Here is an 18,908-nt window from a genome sequence, read left to right as displayed (position 1 = left end):
ACGGTACAACTAGTGCACACACACACACACTCACACTCTCACAGGGTCCCGGCTGCCGCAGCTGCCATGGATATCAGCTAAAAACACCCAGCCAGCCAGCCAGCCAGACTGACAGTCAGTCAGGGGCCGAGTCACCCACCCCCCCTTCCCACTCCCCACCTCTCCATCCTCCTCGCCACCCGGCGGCCACGGCCCCTGCGGTGCCACCATTCAGCCGGCCGGGAGCCGCAGCAGCAGCCCCGGACCCAGCCCCCCTGACCCACCAGCCCCCCGCCCCAAAAAGGAGCCCGGCTCAAGACCAGCACCCAGCACGCCAGGGAGACTCCGCCAGCCCATCCCCACTGCAATGTCCAAGGGCTTGAAGAAGAAAAGCCACTGGACGAGCAGGGTCCACGAGATTGTCCTAGGCAGGAACCAGGAGGGGCAGCTGGGCTTTGAGCTGAAAGGGGGCGCCGAGAACGGGCAGTTCCCGTACCTGGGGGAGGTGAAGCCCGGCAAGGTGGCCTATGAGAGCGGCAGCAAGTTGGTGCCGGAGGAGCTGCTGCTGGAGGTGAACGAGACCCCCGTGGCCGGGCTCACCATCAGGGATGTGCTGGCCGTGATCAAGCACTGCAAGGACCCCATCCGGCTGAAGTGTGTCAAGCAAGGTAAGGGCCGGCTGCAGGCTCCCTGCCGCGGCGCGGGGCAGCGGGGCAGGAGGGGACGGGGCGCGGAGGGGAGCGCGCCTGGGAAGTGGGGCGGCCCGGGAGTGCCTAGGGGATGGGGCGCAATGGGGCGACGGACAACAGCCTGCAGACCCCGCCGCGGTTCGGTTGCGTGGAACTTTGTTGTGGCAGTTTGACACACACACACACACACGCACGCACCCCGGGCGGGGTCCAGCACCTGCCCCCGGGGAGGATGCGAGGGGCAGCCCCGCCGCGTGTGCACGGAGGAATTAAATGTGCGTCAGCGGCAGCCTGTCGCCTTTGCCGAGGGGCAGGAGGCGGCGAAAGTTTGCGAGGCCCCGGGCCGGGGCGCACAGGCGCACGCTGGGGTGCTGCAGACAGAGCCTGGGCCGGCGGTGGGGAAGCTGCGTCCCTCGGGGCGTTCAGGTTCCCGGGTGAGGCGAGCAGCGCCTCTCTCTCTCACACACACGGAGCCGCACCACTGAGAGGGAGGAGAGGCGCCAAACATTGTGGCAGGCGCTGAGGAACGCTCGCGGCTGGGAGCATCAGCATCGACTGTGGCCATGCAGGGCACCAGCCTGCGCTGCGGAGCCAGAAGGGAGCCATGGGGCTCCCTCGCCGCTTTCGGGCGTTCCTCGCGTGGCTCTTTAATAGATAGAAAAAGGGGCCTGGAGGTTGGGTGTGGGAGCAGGGTACCCCTAGCTCTGCTTGTCACTGGGCGTGTTCCCCTGGAGGCAGTGACTTGCTGCTGCTGTTTGTCAGGTCCCTGGCGCCTTAGGGAGGCTTCGTTTAGCTTCTCTTAAGTATCGTTATAGGAAAAGTCATTCACTTTATCCCTGATGAAAACGATCTCCTGAGCCTGGGGAATGGGGATTTCAGATCCTACCACCGGAGGGGAAAGGGTGCTCGCTGCAGGGACAGGAGGGACGTTCGAGGACAGAACCATAACCTTTAACCGGTCATCTGTTTCTCCTTTTGTGCAGAAAAGTGCTGGAGTAGTGGCTTAACAATCTTCCAGGAAAGTGAATAGGATTAAAGATGTTGGATTTTCTGTGTAACCTTTTTTCTTCTTTCAACTACATTGACTTGTAGGGAATGGTTAACAGAAGGTTTGGAACAAAGGTTTCTGCGACTCACAGAAGGGTTTGTGGAGCAGAGCAGCTGGAAGCTCCAGGGAGAACCAAGTTCATAAGTGGTGCCTTGATGATGATGATGATGATGGTGGTCCTGGTGGTGTGTGTGTGGGGTGGGAGGTGCCTTGATGATGATGATGTGGGTGTGTTTAAACTAAGGCATTTCAGGATCAGCCATATTAATCTACATTAATACTGCAGTGGAAATAAGTTCTATATCAGTATTCTGTATCCAAAAAGAGTAACCTTGGTACAGATTGGGAGGCATAATGGACAGCTCCATCAGCTGCCCCAGACACTTCCTTAATATAATTTTGCAGTTTAATTTCATCATTTCAATGGGTGGCCTATTATTCACAGTGACTTCTATGAGATTTTCAAATGCTTGAAAAACGTTATAAGCCTGATCTAAAGTTCCCTGAAATCAGTGGAAAGACTCCCTTTGACTTTGAATCGGGCTCTACAAGTATACTACTGTGTGTTCAGTTGCTTACAGTAAAGTCACATCTCCAGACAACTGACATAACTTGGCATTTGTACATTGATACATTAAGCTGGCACGGGGGTAAGTGCAGAGTATTGTAAATCGTGTCTTGAAGGACAAAAAAGGCAAGGAGACATAATAGTTGATGCAAGAAGATGAGAAAGGGAAAAGAGTTGAATCAATTCTACCTTGTTATACTGGGTCAGCTTTGGGCTCTGAGTGCTAGGAAATCTGCTATGGTGTTTTAGCTTCTAAATAAATGTAATAGTGATTAGTCTTGCCTTGACTGGTTTGTTGTGATTTCAGAAAGGGAAATGCAGTTTCCATTGAGTTTAAATGTCCAAAAGGCAGAGGGATAAGTAAATATATCTTTATCTGATTTCAGTTATTACCTCTTTTTCCTTTACAGAAAAACGTTAAGTAGTTTTCTCAATTAATTTTAGTTTTTGGTTGGTTTTAGTTAATACATCATTATAGTACATGAAATAGTGTCTGTGTTCCACTTCCTCGCCATTTTTCAAACTTTTTTTTTTTTTTTTTAGTAGAAGAGGTTAGTGATTCATTACAGTGTGTGCCATTTATAAAGATGTCCCTCAGTACTCAGGTCAGTGACATGAGTTAGGACTCCGGTCTATTACTTGCAGTTCCTTGAATGAGATGCATAAGGCTTGAGGTTCCAGATACATTACAAATATTAGGATTTTCACTGCAGTCCAGTCATATACTACAGTTTTGGATAGGCTCCTCAACACATTGGCCAGACAACCTAGCTATGTTCCTTGAAGTTCCAACCACCTGCCCAGGTCCTTGGACAGAAAGGAACTTGCCAGCTGGAATTACCTCTCCAAGGTAATTCTCAGTTTTATGCTAGTCTATACCCTTTACCTGAGGACTCCTGCAAAGGGAGTGGCTTACAGGACACAGCTTCTTTATTAAAAAGGCCATTTTTGTTTATATTTTACCACCTGGATCCTTGCACAGTGTAATCTAGTATCTAGTCTCAGTACTGCTTGGTTGAAGAACACAAACATTATATATTAAATTTTCTCCCCCCAAATTACTTTTCCCAAGAGTGTTTTTCAATAGTGTGAGTAAGAAAGATGGGCAATACAATTCTTTATCTATTTTTGTAACCTTATTGCCTTTTTTAGTTATAATACACCTTGAGTGTGCTGGAACAAGGTTAGTGAGACTATTATAATCATTTCTGCATAATTTATCAATTATTTCTCTGTAATTTTTTCAGTGCACACATTTAATTAAAATAGCATGACCTTGAATGGACCATGTGACTCCGGCTTCTCTTTCAGAGTAAGTGCTGCCTTAGAGAGTAATCACAGTGAGAAATGTGAAGGTAGAGCATTGCTATTTATAATGTGATATTAATGGGTCTTGTTTGTTTGAAAGTTTTTATAACTCAGCAAATCAAAATTCACTGTTGGATGAAATTTATGTATGACTAATTCAGTTTTACAGGCATTAGCTTACCTGTTTTGGAATTTCAAAAGGGCAAAACTGCTTTACTGATTTGTGATTATTTATTTTGTGCTTGGTTACTTAAACACATGCAGTTTTGAAATGGTAAAAAAATTCAAGCTTTTATCCCATTATGAGGCTAAATATATATTTTTTAAGTCCAACGCACCAGCCACCAAGTATTTCACATAGAAAAGCAGATCCTCTTAATGCAGAGTTGCTGCATATCATCGGGTGGGGCAAACCTCATGGAAAACTAGTTAGCAGTCATGGAACGTGACCTTATGTTGAACGTGGAGGTGTGGTCCACAATCCATAAGGAATTTAATAGGCAGAATTACTGCACGCGCTTTGTACGGTGAAGATAAACACATGACAATTTCAATGTGATAGCAACCATTATGGTTTATATCCTATTAATAATAATCCACAGAGTAAGTATTTGCTGGAGACTATTTGCTATTTATTATGCAACTCCTCCATTATGACCTTGTTGGTAGAACCATGATGATTCTGTTAAAAACAATTGGGGTGAAATCTTGGCTCAATTAAAGTCAATAACAAAACTCCCATTGGCATGAGTAGAGATATGATTTCACCCCTAGAGTACGGTAGATTTTTGAGACGTTATTATATCAGTGTAAGAATGTTGAAAAGCTACGGAATTGTTAATCAGATCAAATTTTAATGCATTTTGAACTTCTATTCCAGAGTCATTTTGATGCCTAAAATAATTCTAGTGAGTCCACAGATGAGGAGGAATTACTGCCATTAATTTCAAACTTGGCAGTTTTTACATGTGAAATATTTTGGATAAGCTCCTGTATTATTCTTAAGCACACTGATGCTTTATATTTTTCTTTTTAAAAATACGTGTATAATAATTTTTAAAGTTCCTTTATTAACAATAAAAAGTTATTATGAAGACACCTTCCCCTCACCCCCAGTAGGATAAGAAGCCAGGTTGTGCACTGAGGAGATCCATAAGAGAGAAGGAATGGTGTCCCGCAGCATCACTCTGGGGCCATTACTACAGTCTCCAGTTCCACAAGAAACCTTGTGCCTGCACCAGGCCCCAACAATGGGATGGACAGGTCTCTTCCCTTCCTACGTAAGGTGCCACCATCCCAATGGCCCTGGAACAATTTTTATAACGGGGATGTTGAAAGCCAGCTAACAAAACTGTAAAGCTGAGGTCCCCAAACTTTTTACCTCATGCCCCCACTTCCTCCTCTCCGCACCCTTCCACCCCTGAGCTGGGGCTGGGAACAGGGCCATGGCTCCGGGAGGGCGGGCATTGACAGAGGTAAGGGACGTAAGGGTGGGGCCACAGCTGGGGGCGGGCATGGGGCCGGCAGTCAGGACCCTGGGCACGGGGCCAGGAGTGGAGCTCCGGGCACGGAGCCAGCAGCCAGGCCAGGAGCAGAGCCCCAGGTGCAGGGCTGGGAGCAGAGCCCCTGGCGCGGACATGCAGGGCCAGGAGCGGAGCCTCAGGTGTGGGCCGGGGGTGCTGCAGCACACCCCCTTGCCCTTAGTTCCCGTACCTACTCACCATCCTATTATATTTTTGACTTTAGTCAGAAAGCTGCTATGTGCTGGATTGCAGGAAATCCTCACACAACTCTGTCATAGTCTGGGAATCCTAGTTTCCCACCACTCCACATAGCAGAACCACATTGGATCATCTGAAACCAGGAATTTCTGAACTCAGGGAGGACAGAGCTTTGCTGAAGAGAGATGGACTTAGGTACATTCTTAAATGCTTTGCTGAATTGGGGTCTTAGTTACTAAGAATAGCTAGAGTGTAATAGGGTGATGGGTTTTTTTTAAAAATGTTTGTTAAAACTGTTCAGGATGTACAAACTTTGTTGTACTTCGAAATTCTGCTTTGGAAATCTTTTTCACATTTTTTTAAATGGATGTTTTACACTTTTGATGCATGTTAAAAGTTGAGTTAATATTTTCCTGACATAGGTTTCTCCCTGCCCATTACTCTTCTTGATGAATAGAGTAAAGTGATTTTTATTGGAACTTCTTTGGTTACTTAAATGCTTGAATAAAAATGTTTCTAAGTTCAAGAAAATACTTTGTAAATACATATTGACCTTGCTTCATGTTATTTCTTCCTGTGTTTCTATATATATTGCCTTTTTAAATGTAAAAACTGAAATAAGATTTCCTTTCACACATAAAGAATATTTTTATAGGGCCAGCTAATTATATATATATATATATATTTATTTATTTATTTATTTTGCTGGAAAATCACAGGTGTATATTATTAGTAATAAAAATCAGGGATAACAACTGTGTGGTGTTTGAATAGCATTTACTGCTTGAGTACAATACTGCATATCTATCCTTTGAAAAATATAGTACATTAAAATATTGGTTTTTCTACTTTAGCAAAAAGGATCTATAACACTTTGGAATGTGATAGTCATACCTATTAGTCTGGTCTACTCTTAAAAATATAACGTTTTTGATTTAGGCAAATTCCAGGAATGAAATCCAAGAGCAGTCCTTGCACTTGTTAACCTCAGTTCAAAGTCCATAGAAGTTTAGGTGTCTAACTTCTGATTCAGAGGGGGGATATTTTGACAGCCATCTCCTCCTCAGAGACTGATGTTCCATGTCAGGAACTCTCTACATGTATTGGAGATGGATCTGATGAGTGCAATCCTGTGTCACACAGTGGTCTTTAAGAGTTCCATGAACGAAGGGGATATGACTTTCATGATAGTGGATAATTCCACAGAAAAATGGAACAGCTGAGACTGAAACTGCTATTTTTTGTTGTTTTGCTGCCTTCCACTCAGTTAAGTTCAAGTGTCTTTTACACTGGTGTAACTGCTAATGCTACTGATGTCAGATTAAATTATGCTGGTGTGAGAGCAGAATTGGGCCTGAATTATTTCAGATACCCTAGAACTTCTACCGCTATTATTTCAGTAGCTGTCAAAGAGCACCAATTCCAGCTTTAATTCCAGTGTCTTTGAGCCTCTAACTTTCACTCTGTAGAGATGTGGAGCTCCTTCTTGAGATGAAAAAGTAGCTAGTTTACTTAGCTAGTTTCTTGATTGCATCATGGAAAAAGTATGACTTTAGGAGGGACTTAAAAGAGGAGAGGATAGCGGCTTTGTGGTCCAGAAGAGATATAGAGGGTGGTATGGAAGAAATCATACAGGTGGTTGTGGGAGAAGCAGACAAATGAGGTTCTTGTTCTTTCCTTTGGCATGAACTGATGAAAAATGAGGGTTGGGCATCACTTTAGTAAGGAGGGAACTGTTTTTATTGAAGGTGACCTCAGAGCATTGATTTCGGGATTGGCTGTTTCTCCTTTCTGAACTTAGTGCTCGGGGAAAAAAAATCTCTCCCTTATCCCACATCTCGCTTACCACAAGTTGCTACTGGAGAATAATTGCAGAACTTAATCTTTGTTTCCCTAGGTATTTCACTCAGGATAGCATTGTAGACCTGGCAAAAGTTCTTGTTTAGCTTTATGGACCTCAGACTTCTGTAAACCAGGGGGAGAGGGGGTAATGTGATTGATTTTATTTGAGTTACATTGGTGTAAAACTGCTGTGAGAAGAGAATCAGAGATACGGAGTTCCTTTCTTACATATATGTGTGCCTGTGGGACCAGGAATTCTTCATCTTAGTTTGAGGACTGCAACTAAATTATTATTGTTTAAATTATTTTGTATTTCACAACATTGAGTTTAGAAGTGAATTTGGTTGTTGTATTAATAATTGGTGCATCCTTTTCATTAGTGGAAGCAGTCTCTTTCAGAATAGGGTGGGACACTTGATTGTAGAGTCTATTTGCAAGAGACTGAGAGCAGTGTTTCGGAGATGTTGATTGTGTGTCCAAACAGAAGAAATTTTATATTGCTGCTGGAAAGCCTTCTCAAAACTTAGCTTTGTTTATGGGCTCCCTTTCCAATCCAGGAGAGTCTCTAGAAAGGTTTTGATGTGTTCTATCTATCTCAGGTACTTATGTGGTGCTCATGACAGTAGTATCTGAACATCTCAGAGTCTTTGTTATGCTCAAACAACTCTGTGGGAGGGGGAAGTGCTATTTTATGCCTGTTTTATATAATTGGGGACTGAGGCATAGAGAGACTAACGGCCAAATTTTAAAGATATTTAGGTGCCTCAAGATGCAGATAGGTGCATTGTGGGATTTTCATTGATTTCAGTGGCAGTTAGGGACCTGGGCGAGTTTGAAAATACAGCTAGGCATCAATCTATATTTTAAGGTGCCTAAATATATTTAAAATTCTAGCCTTAAGTGACTTGCCCAAGGTCACACAGGAAGTCTGTGGCGGAATAGGGAACTGAACCCAAGTCTTCTAAGTCCCAAATTAGAACCATAACCACTGGACCATCCTTTCTATATTTATCGTACCGCTGTGTGAATCTTCCCTTTGTGAAAGATATGGTACACCTTTATTTTCAAAATAGTACGCCTCTTTGGCCAAATTCATCTCTGGTGGAACTCTGAAGACTGTAATCGAGTTTCACTAGGTAAGAATTTTGTCTTATAGGTCCAGTGTTAGTTACAGTATCTCTTCAGCTCAAGCATTTCAGTAACTATCAGTTTTCCTCCTAAGTCACAACATCCACCAATAATGCAGTATAATTGTATCACATTCCATTTGTACAATTGCCTCACAGTGCGTAGACGCTTCCACAATTGAAGTGTTGCAAGGAGAGCGTGCAATAGCTGGTAGACGCAGAAGAAAAGGAGAAGAACGAAGGTCTTTTACCAAAAAAGGGCGTGATCTGGCAGTCCCTGACCAGGCAAAACTCCCATTATGAAATGATCATCTTTCAAATAGTACTTTTCTCATTGTTCTTAATTTCCTCATGAGATTATTTTAAAATTTCTAGTTTGGGTTGAAATATCTAAAATTTGAGTTCAGTAACCTCATGTCCATAATTTGGAACCTTCAGTAGAATCTTATTTGATATGAGGATGTTGTTTGTATTAATCTGCCACATAGTTATACTGACATAGTTATACCGACCTAATCCCCCGTGTAGACAGCGCTATGTTGGTGGGAGAGCTTCTCCCACTCACATAGCTACTGCTTCTTGGGGAGGTGGATTAACGAAGCAACCGGGAGAGCTCTCTCCCATCAGTCAATCAGTTGGAAAATGGATTTCTTAAATGAATAAATCTGCATATTTCCTTGTCTCAGATAAGACATATCCACTCCTGGGTCAAGTTTTATAAAGCACATCTAGCTTCTGTCTACAAAAGCAGGCCTGGGACCAAAGGAAAAAAACCCTTTTCACGACATGTTGTTTCTGTAATATAGAAGTTGAGTTCCATTTTTAGTCAGATTGACATCTGAAGAGGTGTGCTTAGCACTGTAGTATTAAAGTATATGAAAGTTTTGTCTGAAACTTGTTATAGATACGCTCACTGAGCCAGTTCATTAGCTGGTGTTGGTTGGCATGGGTCTGTTGAATTCAATGGAACTATGACCATGTATGCCAGCTGAGGATCAGATATACTATTATAGATACCATAGCCATAACTACGTATTTTGGCACCTGGGGCAAGCAGGTGTATTTGTGCCACCTACCGGAGGTGACGTATGTGGGCAGGGAAAGCATGCGGGGTCACATGCTCCCCCCTGATTTTTTGGTTGCGCCTTCCCCCAACCCAGACAGGCTGGGTGGCCTGCTGAGTTGAGTCAGGGGTGGAGGTGGCACTTCCTCCCTGAACTCCACCACGTGGGCCTGGTCCCATAGGCAGAGTTTGACTTCTGTTTTTGGGAGGCATAGGGCTTAATAAAAATGTTTGTGGATAGAGAATATGGAAGTTAGACACACACGTGTGTGTATGTGAAATGATTGCACATTCACCCAATCACAGAACAGAGACAATGTGGTATGATTTATCTGACCATTCCTTATTGAATAACATATCTTGATTTTTGAATTTTGGGCAACCCAGAATGCAAACAATAGGACAAGGTATCTGTTGAATAAATGGGAGGAAATTATGATATGCCTGTCTCTATCCCACAAATAGAAAAACATGGCTCCACTTGCTGAATAAGTTATTCATTGAACTCTTGCAGGCTCTGGAGCGCTGGGACTGGTATACAGTTTGGGGGGCATCCAATGCCCTTGGATGCTCCCCCCTCCCCCACAGTCTCTGCACAGGGCTGGTCCCACCAACCTCCACTGTATCGACCTAGCAGTCTACACTGGGAGTTAGGTCGGCTTAACTATGCTGCTCAGGCGTGTGGATTTTTCACTCCCCTGAGAGACATAGTAAAGCTGACCTAATTTGCTAATGTAGACCAGGCCTTGGTCACTGGAAATGTAAATCACACCCACTTTAAGGCCCCTTTACACTGCCAAAATGGCACCTCAGTGTGAAAGAGAATCAGGCCCTTTGTAGTTTATCCTGTGTCATTGTATTTTTTTGTAGGAATATCTAGCAGTATATTTTGTCTCAGAGTATTGCAGAAGTATGTTACAAACTTTAACGAATTAAAATAAAATCTGTACCTGCACATCATATAAGTGCAGTCTTTCTGGACTGAAACCCACAGCAGCTATTAACAGCTTACAGAAGTACAACACAACAGAATAGGACAGAGAGAGGAGAACACATTATCCTCTTAAATTGTCAGGGGATTTTGGTTAGGCTGAGGGTAGCTATCCAAGTAATTCTCTGCAAAGCTGCAGCATTATCCTTCTTCGGATCACACCTTAAAACTCACCTCTGCCTTGACACCTACAATACAGTGGACAATGGCTAGATAATTGGTGTGCTATGACTGTTAACCATTCTGTTACGTTAACCATGATCGTTTCACTGTTACTTTGTCTTTCCTCCCTGCACCCATGTTTATTGTATATCCACCTGTTGTCTCTGATCATGCACTAAAATTACAAGCTCTTTGGGGCACGGACTACTTTTTTATTACAGCAGTTAGTATAATGACTCTTATTTGGGATCTCTAGCTGCTAAGGCAACACAAATAGTAATAATAAACCAGGATTAAGCCACAACCCTATTTTTTAATGCAACATTTTTAACTGGGAACATTCTGTACCACATTAGCCTGGTCTACACTAACAAGCTTTAAAACTGTTACTTACTACTGGTGCAGGTGTACTAGCGGAAGCTGTAGTGTAGACACAATTTGGGCAGTATGGTTAGAAACTAAAGGAAAAAATGCCTAAGTCCTGGCTACACTGTGCTTCCACCATTGCTACCCATGGTTCAGCTGCCCCTGTAGTGAATTAGAGCTATGAATATTGCTAGTGTAAGTATAACACCAACAGAGCACGGTTGTCGGTGGGAGGAATTGAACCTGCGGCCTTTGGAGCTTAGTGCGTGAGCCTCTACCGCATGAGCTAAAAGTCAACTGGCTATTAGCTAAGGCTGTAGAGCAGACTCATTTTCTCTCTCTCTCTTTAAGTGGTATCAGTGTCACTAGATGGGACAGAACACCACCCCCAGAAGGTGTGTGGGTTACATAAGTGCAGCCTCGTGGAAGGCCCCTTCTCTGCAACATACATTGCTTGCACATTTCCTGAACAGTTCAGTTTTTCCTCTATAGATTATCTGCTTCATTTATTTGTGAAAAGCCATTCCCCCGCCTTGTCAACTTTTAAAAGAATGCTAAGAATTTCTGATAAGCCAGTATAAAGAGCTTTTTCAACACTCACTCTGTTTTGGTCATCTTCCAGTAAAAATAGTGTAAAAGATTTCAGGGAAAGAATGCAATGGAGGCTTTGTTGGGAAAATAAAGGAAAATCAAGATATTGTTTTTCTTTTATTAGTTTTCAATAAGGTCTGCTAGATTTGTGTTTACATTGAATTCTTCTGTTATTCATGTGACAGTGGGATACTGAAATAATTGTAGTTAATTCAGAGCCACTGAACACAAAGATATTTGAAATGCTTCCTTTAAATATCTACTGGAGATATTGGAATTTTTTGACCAGCCTTTACTTTATGAGGCATTGTAGCTGTTTTTTTTAATGGCAGTAACATTAATGTTCATGAATGTAAAAGTCTGAGGAGTTAAAAACCAAGAGAGTATATCCTGTATCTGAGCAAAGCAGCACCAGCTTTTGCTGTTCTTCAGTGAGATCTCATGGCCAAGTAGGTTAAGCTTGGTCAGTTGAAGACTTCCAAACAACTAGTAGCTGCAGAAATTGGTGAAGTTGGTAAGTAGGGAGTGGCAATCTTCCCTCTGAATTTATATGGATAGGATTGGCAGAATTTCATTTTAATTTTTTTATAATTTTGATAGATATTAATGTTTATTTTTAAACATTTTTTCAATGTTTATCAATTGAAATGCTCATAATTGCGGGAAATTATGGGGGCCACACAATAACAATTTAATGACAGTAGCATTGAGATTAAAAATGGTAAAGCTTTATAATCATTAAAACACAAATTGTCAACATCACATGTCAAAATATCAAAGTAAATAGTCTTACATCAAACGCTAATAAGTTCTCAAGCAGAATTTTTCTTATTTTGCCTGTTTGTAAATTTAGACCATTATTGATGGGAATATTTTTTGTTGGTTTCTGTATTTATGGGAAATAGACATTAACCAACATTTACCAATAAAAATCTAATCCTTCCAAGCCTGTATATGGTTATTGCATCTAGGGTGCTCAGGAATGTGCTACTGGGGAAGCTGAGTTGCAGATGAGATATGAAAACAGTGGTCTTTACATCTGTCTCTCTAGGCATGTATATTGTGCTCATTATAGTGATATCTGAAGAGCTTCCATATTCTAGAAAACCTACACAAGATGATGTAACTGAAGATTCCATGATACTTCTTATAGCTTGTTAAGGTTGGTGTCATGGCCAAATTCCAATAAATTTCAATCCAAGAAATTATGTTTTCCCTGCCCTCATTCTTTCTGGAGTCTCGCTCATATGGTATTCTTCTTCACTTCCTAATGTAAACTGATATATATTGTTTCTAAGAGGTGCTAATAAATTGCCGTGTTTCCCCACAAAAGACTTCATTTTGGCCATGGATAAGGGTATAGTTTGTATCACATCTTAAATCTGTTAAACTTTCTGGGATGAGAGGAGCTCTCTAAAAGTGAGTTATCATTAGGATTAGAATTGTGCTTCTCCCATACAATTGTTTAGTGTTCTTTTTTTAGTCTTGAAAAGAAATTAAGCCATCTTTGAGGGCATTCACTATATTATTAGTGTATTATGGTGGTGTCTACTAACCCTAGTTGAGATTGGGTCCCATTGTGCTAGCACTGTACGAACATCCAATGAGAAACAGTCCCTGCCCCAAAGACATTACAGTCTAAATAAATGGTGGGAGGGATACAGAGGCATGGCGAGGTGAAACGACTTGCCCAAAGTGCCACACCAAGTCAGTGACACTGCCAAGAATAGACCCAGATCTCCTGACTCCCAGTCCAGTGCCCTATGCACTAGAACAGGGGTGGCCAACCTGAGCCTGGAAGGAGCCAGAATTTACCAACATACATTGCCAAAGAGCCACAGTAATATGTCAGCAGCCCCCCATCACCTTCCCCACCCCCACCCCGGCTCACAGCGCCTCCCACCCACCGATCAGCGCCTCCCCCTCTCTCCCCGCACCTCCATATCAGCTGTTTCATGGCGTGCAGAAGGCTCTAGGGGGGCGGGGGGAGGAACAAGAGCATGGCAGGCTCAGGGGTGGGAAGGGGTGGCGTGGGGGCAGGGCCTGGTGCAGAGCCAGGGGTCGAGCAGTGAGCCCCCCCCGACACATTGGAAAGTTGGCGCCTGTAGCTCCAGCCCCGGAGTCGGTGCCTAGACAAGGAGCCGCGTATTAACTTCTGAAGAGCCGCACGTGGCTCCGGAGCCAGAGGTTGGCCACCCCTGCACTAGAACCGACTGCTTCCCCTATATAAATGTAATTAGATTATAGTTTTGACAGTACTTTCCACTAAATCTGGTTTGGATTTATTCTCATCTTCAGACAGTGTCTTTTTAAGGATGAGGGGGTCAAATTGAGCCTTCGTTCTAAATAGTGTGGCAAATTGCCAGCACTACTATGATGGGTCTCATGCTTTCTCTTCTTGGGGGCAGGGTTCAGGGCACAGTTTCTTGCCCCTGAATTGGGGTATTAACTGCCCCACTAGTGTCCTAGAGAAGGGGAGTGGAGAGGGAGGGACCCGGGCCCGCCTTCTACTCCGGGTCTCAGCTCAGGGGCCCTAGGGATAGCGGTAAACCACTAGAACTAGCAGCTACTTCCCTCTCCTGCTCTTCAGCTTGTGGGGCTTCCTGCCCTCCGTCTGCACAAACCAGGTGTCTCTTTACCTAGGGTCTTGGTCTTCTTAGCCCACCGCAGCACTTCTCCAAACTCTCCTCTGCTTCCCTCCAAACTGCTCTTTGCTTCAATGCCAACCCACTCTGCTTCAACTCCTCCAAACTGCTCTTTGCGCCCACATCAATCCACTCTGCTTCAACTCCTCCTCTTGTCTGATTGAAGCAGGGGTTTTTTATCATGTGACTGGCTTCAGGTGCTCTCATTGGCTTCAGGTGCTTTAATTAATTTATAGCAAACTTTCTTCCCTCTCCAGGGAATAAGGCTCCCTTCTAACACTCTCCTGCTGTGCGAGATCTCCTGGTTAACCTCCTCCTAGCCCTAGCTAAAACAGCCATTTCTAAAACCAGAAAGGGGAGGTTGGCTAATGAAGCGTGCAGTGATTGTAGGGCCGTTTTCCGATCCTCAGTACATTCACGTATCTGGGCGGAGTTCCTCTGGGCGGCGTCCACCGACTCCCTTGACGCCTTCGAGGAGCGGTGGGCGCTGTCCGAGGTTCTCTGCTCGGTGACCCCATCCGGTTCCCTCCGTCTGACCCTTTGATTGAGGGGAAGAGCAAGAGATCCCAGCCCCAGCCATTGCCGCTGTGGATACCATCATCACTGTCACCTAGGAGGAGTCCAATCACACGTGGGTGTACATCCCCCTACCCCCAAACCGCCCACCCCACAGCCATGCCCATCTTGTCAGGCACTCTCAGGAGAGGAATAATCGGTGACACTGGGCGTGGCACTAGGTAACTCGAGGGGGTGGAAGACCATGAGTGTCAAGGAAGCCCCCCCGCTCTAGGCCACCAAGTAACTCAGGAGGGTGGAAGACCACGAGTGTCGAGAAGCCACCCCGCTCTGGGCCCAGGCTAGCCTGAACACTTCTCCCTCCTGAAGGCTGCTGTGTTATACCTTGTGTTTGCTTTTGTTTTGTTGCATAGTTTTGCTTTATCCTTTCTGGTGATTCTTTGTAAGTGTTACACAAATAAATTTTTTTTCTGCTTCAAAAAAAACACTCTCCTGCTGCCCTCTGGCCATGCTGTATCACAATAGGCACCTCTCCAGTGAAGTAAACATACACTTATACCAAAGGTTGCCCTGGATTTTGAATCTGTAAGGAAAAGACTCTTGTGCATTGGTCACCAGGAATCGTGCTGGCTGCCAAAGTAAAAGATCATAGAATCATAGAATATCAGGGTTGGAAGGGACATCAGGAGGTCATCTAGTCCAACCCCTTGCTCAAAGCAGGACCAATCCCCAACTAAATCATCCAAGCCAGGGCTTTGTCAAGCCTGACTTTAAAAACTTCTAAGGAAGGAGATTCCACCACCTCCCTAGGTAATGCATTCCAGTGTTTCACCATCCTCCTAGTGAAAAAGTTTTTCCTAATATCCAATCTAAACCTCCCCCACTGCAACTTGAGACCATTACTCCTCGTTCTGTCATCTGCTACCATTGAGAACAGTCTAGAGCCATCCTCTTTGGAACTCCCTTTCAGGTAGTTGAAAGCAGCTATCAAATCCCCCCTCATTCTTCTCTTCCGCAGACTAAACAATCCCAGTTCCCTCAGCCTCTCCTCAGAAGTCATGTGCTCCAGTCCCCTAATCATTTTTGTTCCCTCCGCTGGACTCTTTCCAATTTTTCCACATCCTTCTTGTAGTGTGGGGCCCAAAACTGGACACAGTACTCCAGATGAGACCTCACCAATGTCGAATAGAGGGGAATGATCACGTCCCTCGATCTGCTGGCAATGCCCCTACCTATACATCCCAAAATGCTATTGGCCTTCTTGGCAACAAGGCCACACTGTTGACTCATATCCAGCTTTTCATCCACTGTAACCCCTAGGTCCTTTTCTGCAGAACTGCTGCCTACCCATTTGGTCCCTAGTCTGTAGCGGTGCATCGGATTCTTCCATCCTAAGTGCATTTGTCCTTGTTGAACCTCATCAGATTTCTTTTGGCCCAATGCTCTAATTTGTCTAGGGCCCTCTGTATCCTATCCCTACCACCCTCCAGTGTATCTACCTCTCCTCCCAGTTTCAAAGCCATGCAGCAAGTCAAGGCTGAGATGGGATTAGAACTCTGCCTTAGCCTGCTAGACTGGGCTGCCGCAAAACCGTTAGGGCATGGAGATGACCTGGTCCCATACGTCCCTGAAAATACCAAACCAAACCTCTAAACCATATAGTAAGAGGGCTGGGGTCTGACTCTAGTGGAAATCAAGAGTGACTTGACTGAAAGAGCACCACCACTGTAAAGCACGATCAGAAAAGGCTGCCTGCCACCCCACCCAAGCTAGAGATGTGGACACACACCAACACACATGCACGCATACACACTCTCTCCCCTTATTACAGGGGGATACAGAGGGCCCTAGACAAATTAGAGGATTGGGCCAAAAAAGCAATCTGATGAGGTTCAACAAGGACAAGTGCAGAGTCCTGTACTTAGGACGGAAGAACCCCATGCACCGCTACAGACTTGAGACCGAATGGCTCGGCAGCAGTTTGGCAGAAAAGGACCTAAGGGTTAGAGTGGACGAGAAGCTGGATATGAGTCAACAGTGTGGCCTTGTTGCCAAGAAGGCCAATGGCATTTTGGGATGTATAAGTAGGGGCATTGCCAGCAGATCGAGGGACGTGATCGTTCCCCTCTATTCGACATTGGTGAGTCCTCATCTGGAGTACTGTGTCCAGTTTTGGGCCCCACACTACAAGAAGGATGTGGAAAAATTGGAAAGAGTCCAGCGGAGGGAACAAAAATGATTAGGGGACTGGAGCACATGACTTCTGAGGAGAGGCTGAGGGAACTGGGATTGTTTAGTCTGCAGAAGAGAAGAATGAGGGGGGATTTGATAGCTGCTTTCAACTACTTGAAAGGGGATTCCAAAGAGGATGGATCTAGACTGTTTTCAGTGGTAGCAGATGACAGAACGAGGAATAATGGTCTCAGGTTGCAGTGGGGGAGGTTTAGGTTGGATATTAGGAAAAACTTTTTCACTAGGAGGATGGTGAAACACTGGAATGCGTTACCTAGGGAGGTGGTGGAATCTTCTTCCTTAGAAGTTTTTAAGGTCAGGCTTGACAAAGCCCTGGCTGGGATGATTTAATTGGGGATTGGTCCTGCTTTGAGCAGGGGGTTGGATTAGATGACCTCCTGAGGTCCCTTCCAACCCTGATATTCTATGATTCTATCCCTACCCTCCAGGCTATCTACCTCTCCTCCCAGTTTAGTGTCATCTGCAAACTTGCTGAGGGTGCAATCCACACTATTCTCCAGATCATTTATGAAGATATTGAACAAAACCAGCCCCAGGACCGACCCTTGGGGCACTCCCCTTGATACCGGCTGCCAATTAGACATGGAGCCATTGATCACTACCCGTTGAGCCTGACAACATAGCCAGCTTTCTATCCACCTTATAGTCCATTCATCCAGCCCATACTTCTTTAACTTGCTGGCAAGAATACTGTGGGAGACAGTGTCAAAAGCTTTGCTAAAGTCAAGGAACAACACGTCTACCACTTTCCTCTCATCCACAGAGCCAGTTATCTCATCATAGAAGACAATTAGATTAGTCAGGCATGACTTGCCCTTGGTGAATCCATGCTGACTGTTCCTGATCACTTTCCTCTCCTCTAAGTGCTTCAGAATTGATTCCTTGAGGATCTGCTCCATGATTTTTCCAGGGACTGAGGTGAGGCTGACTGGCCTGTAGTTCCCAGGATCCTCCTTCTTCCCTTTTTCAAAGATGGGCACTACATTAGCTTTTTTCCAGTCATCCGGGACTTCCCCCGATCGCCAGGAGTTTTCAAAGATAATGGCCAATGGCTCTGGAATCACATCCGCCAACTCCTTTAGCACTCTCGGATGCAGTGCATCCGGCCCCATGGACTTGTGCTCGTCCAGCTTTTCTAAATAGTCCTGAATCACTTCTTTCTCCACAGAGGGCTGGTTACCTCCTCCCCATGCTGTGCTGCCTAGTGCAGTAGTCTGGGAGCTGACCTTGTTCGTGAAGACAGAGGCAAAAAAAGCATTGAGTACATTAGCTTTTTCCACATCCTCTGTCACTAGGTTGCCTCCCTCATTCAGTAAGGGGCCCACGCTTTCCTTGGCTTTCTTCTTGTTGCTAACATACCTGAAGAAACCTTTTATAGGTGTTATATATATTTATAGGTGGTTAATTTTAATCACTTTCATTCAATGACAAATCCCAGGTACAATTTACTTTTCTTGTAAACCAAAAGCTTTATCAGTAACACAGCAGGGCCAGCATGCAGGGACCTGTACAGGTGAAAGTGTGCTAAAGAATGTGTTCTCCCAAAATAAATTGAATTGTAGAAATATATTGTAAATAGTAAAGCGTGGGAGTCCCAAGTAACATAAATGAGTAGTTTAATCTAAAAGTAAGATTCTAGAATTGGAAGAAGTACAGAGAAGGGCAACAAAAATGAGTATGGATGGGTATGGAACAGCTTCTAAGAAGGAAAGATTAGAAAGACTGGGACTATTCAGCTTAGAAAAGAGATGATTAAGGACAGATATGATAGAGGTCTATAAAATCATAAATGGTGTGGAGAAAGTGAATAAGGAAGTGTTGTTTTCCCCTGCACATTACACAAGAACCAGGGGTCACCAATGAAATTAATAGGGAGCAGGTTTTAAAAAAACATAAGGAAGTAGTTCTCCGCACAACACACAGTCAACCTGTGGAACTCATTGCTTGGGGATGTTGTGAAGGCCAAAAGTATAACTGGGTTGAAAAAAGAATGAGATACCTTCATGGAGGATAGGTACATCAATGGCTATTAGCCAAGA

The 18,908-nt window shown here is 44.4% G+C and overlaps 1 protein-coding gene across 7 annotated transcripts in view; it reads left to right on the top strand.

The window, feature by feature from the left end:
• Positions 1 to 258: 258 nt before the first annotated feature.
• Positions 259 to 18,908, top strand: part of MAGI2 (membrane associated guanylate kinase, WW and PDZ domain containing 2) — a 1,196,373-nt gene continuing 1,177,723 nt past the window's right edge. For all 7 annotated transcript variants that reach the window (XM_084630708.1, XM_084630707.1, XM_084630706.1 and 4 more), the window contains exon 1: positions 259 to 647. In XM_084630708.1, coding sequence (XP_084486834.1) covers positions 347 to 647 — 301 coding nt within the window. In that variant the 5' untranslated portion in view covers positions 259 to 346. The remainder of the gene's footprint in view (positions 648 to 18,908) is intronic.

The sequence above is a fragment of the Lepidochelys olivacea genome, assembly GCF_965140295.1.
Source record: "Lepidochelys olivacea isolate rLepOli2 genome assembly, chromosome: 1".
Taxonomy (NCBI): Eukaryota; Metazoa; Chordata; order Testudines; family Cheloniidae; genus Lepidochelys; species Lepidochelys olivacea.
The sequence above is the reverse complement of the archived record's forward strand: the minus strand, read 5'-3'. Positions and strand labels throughout refer to the sequence as shown.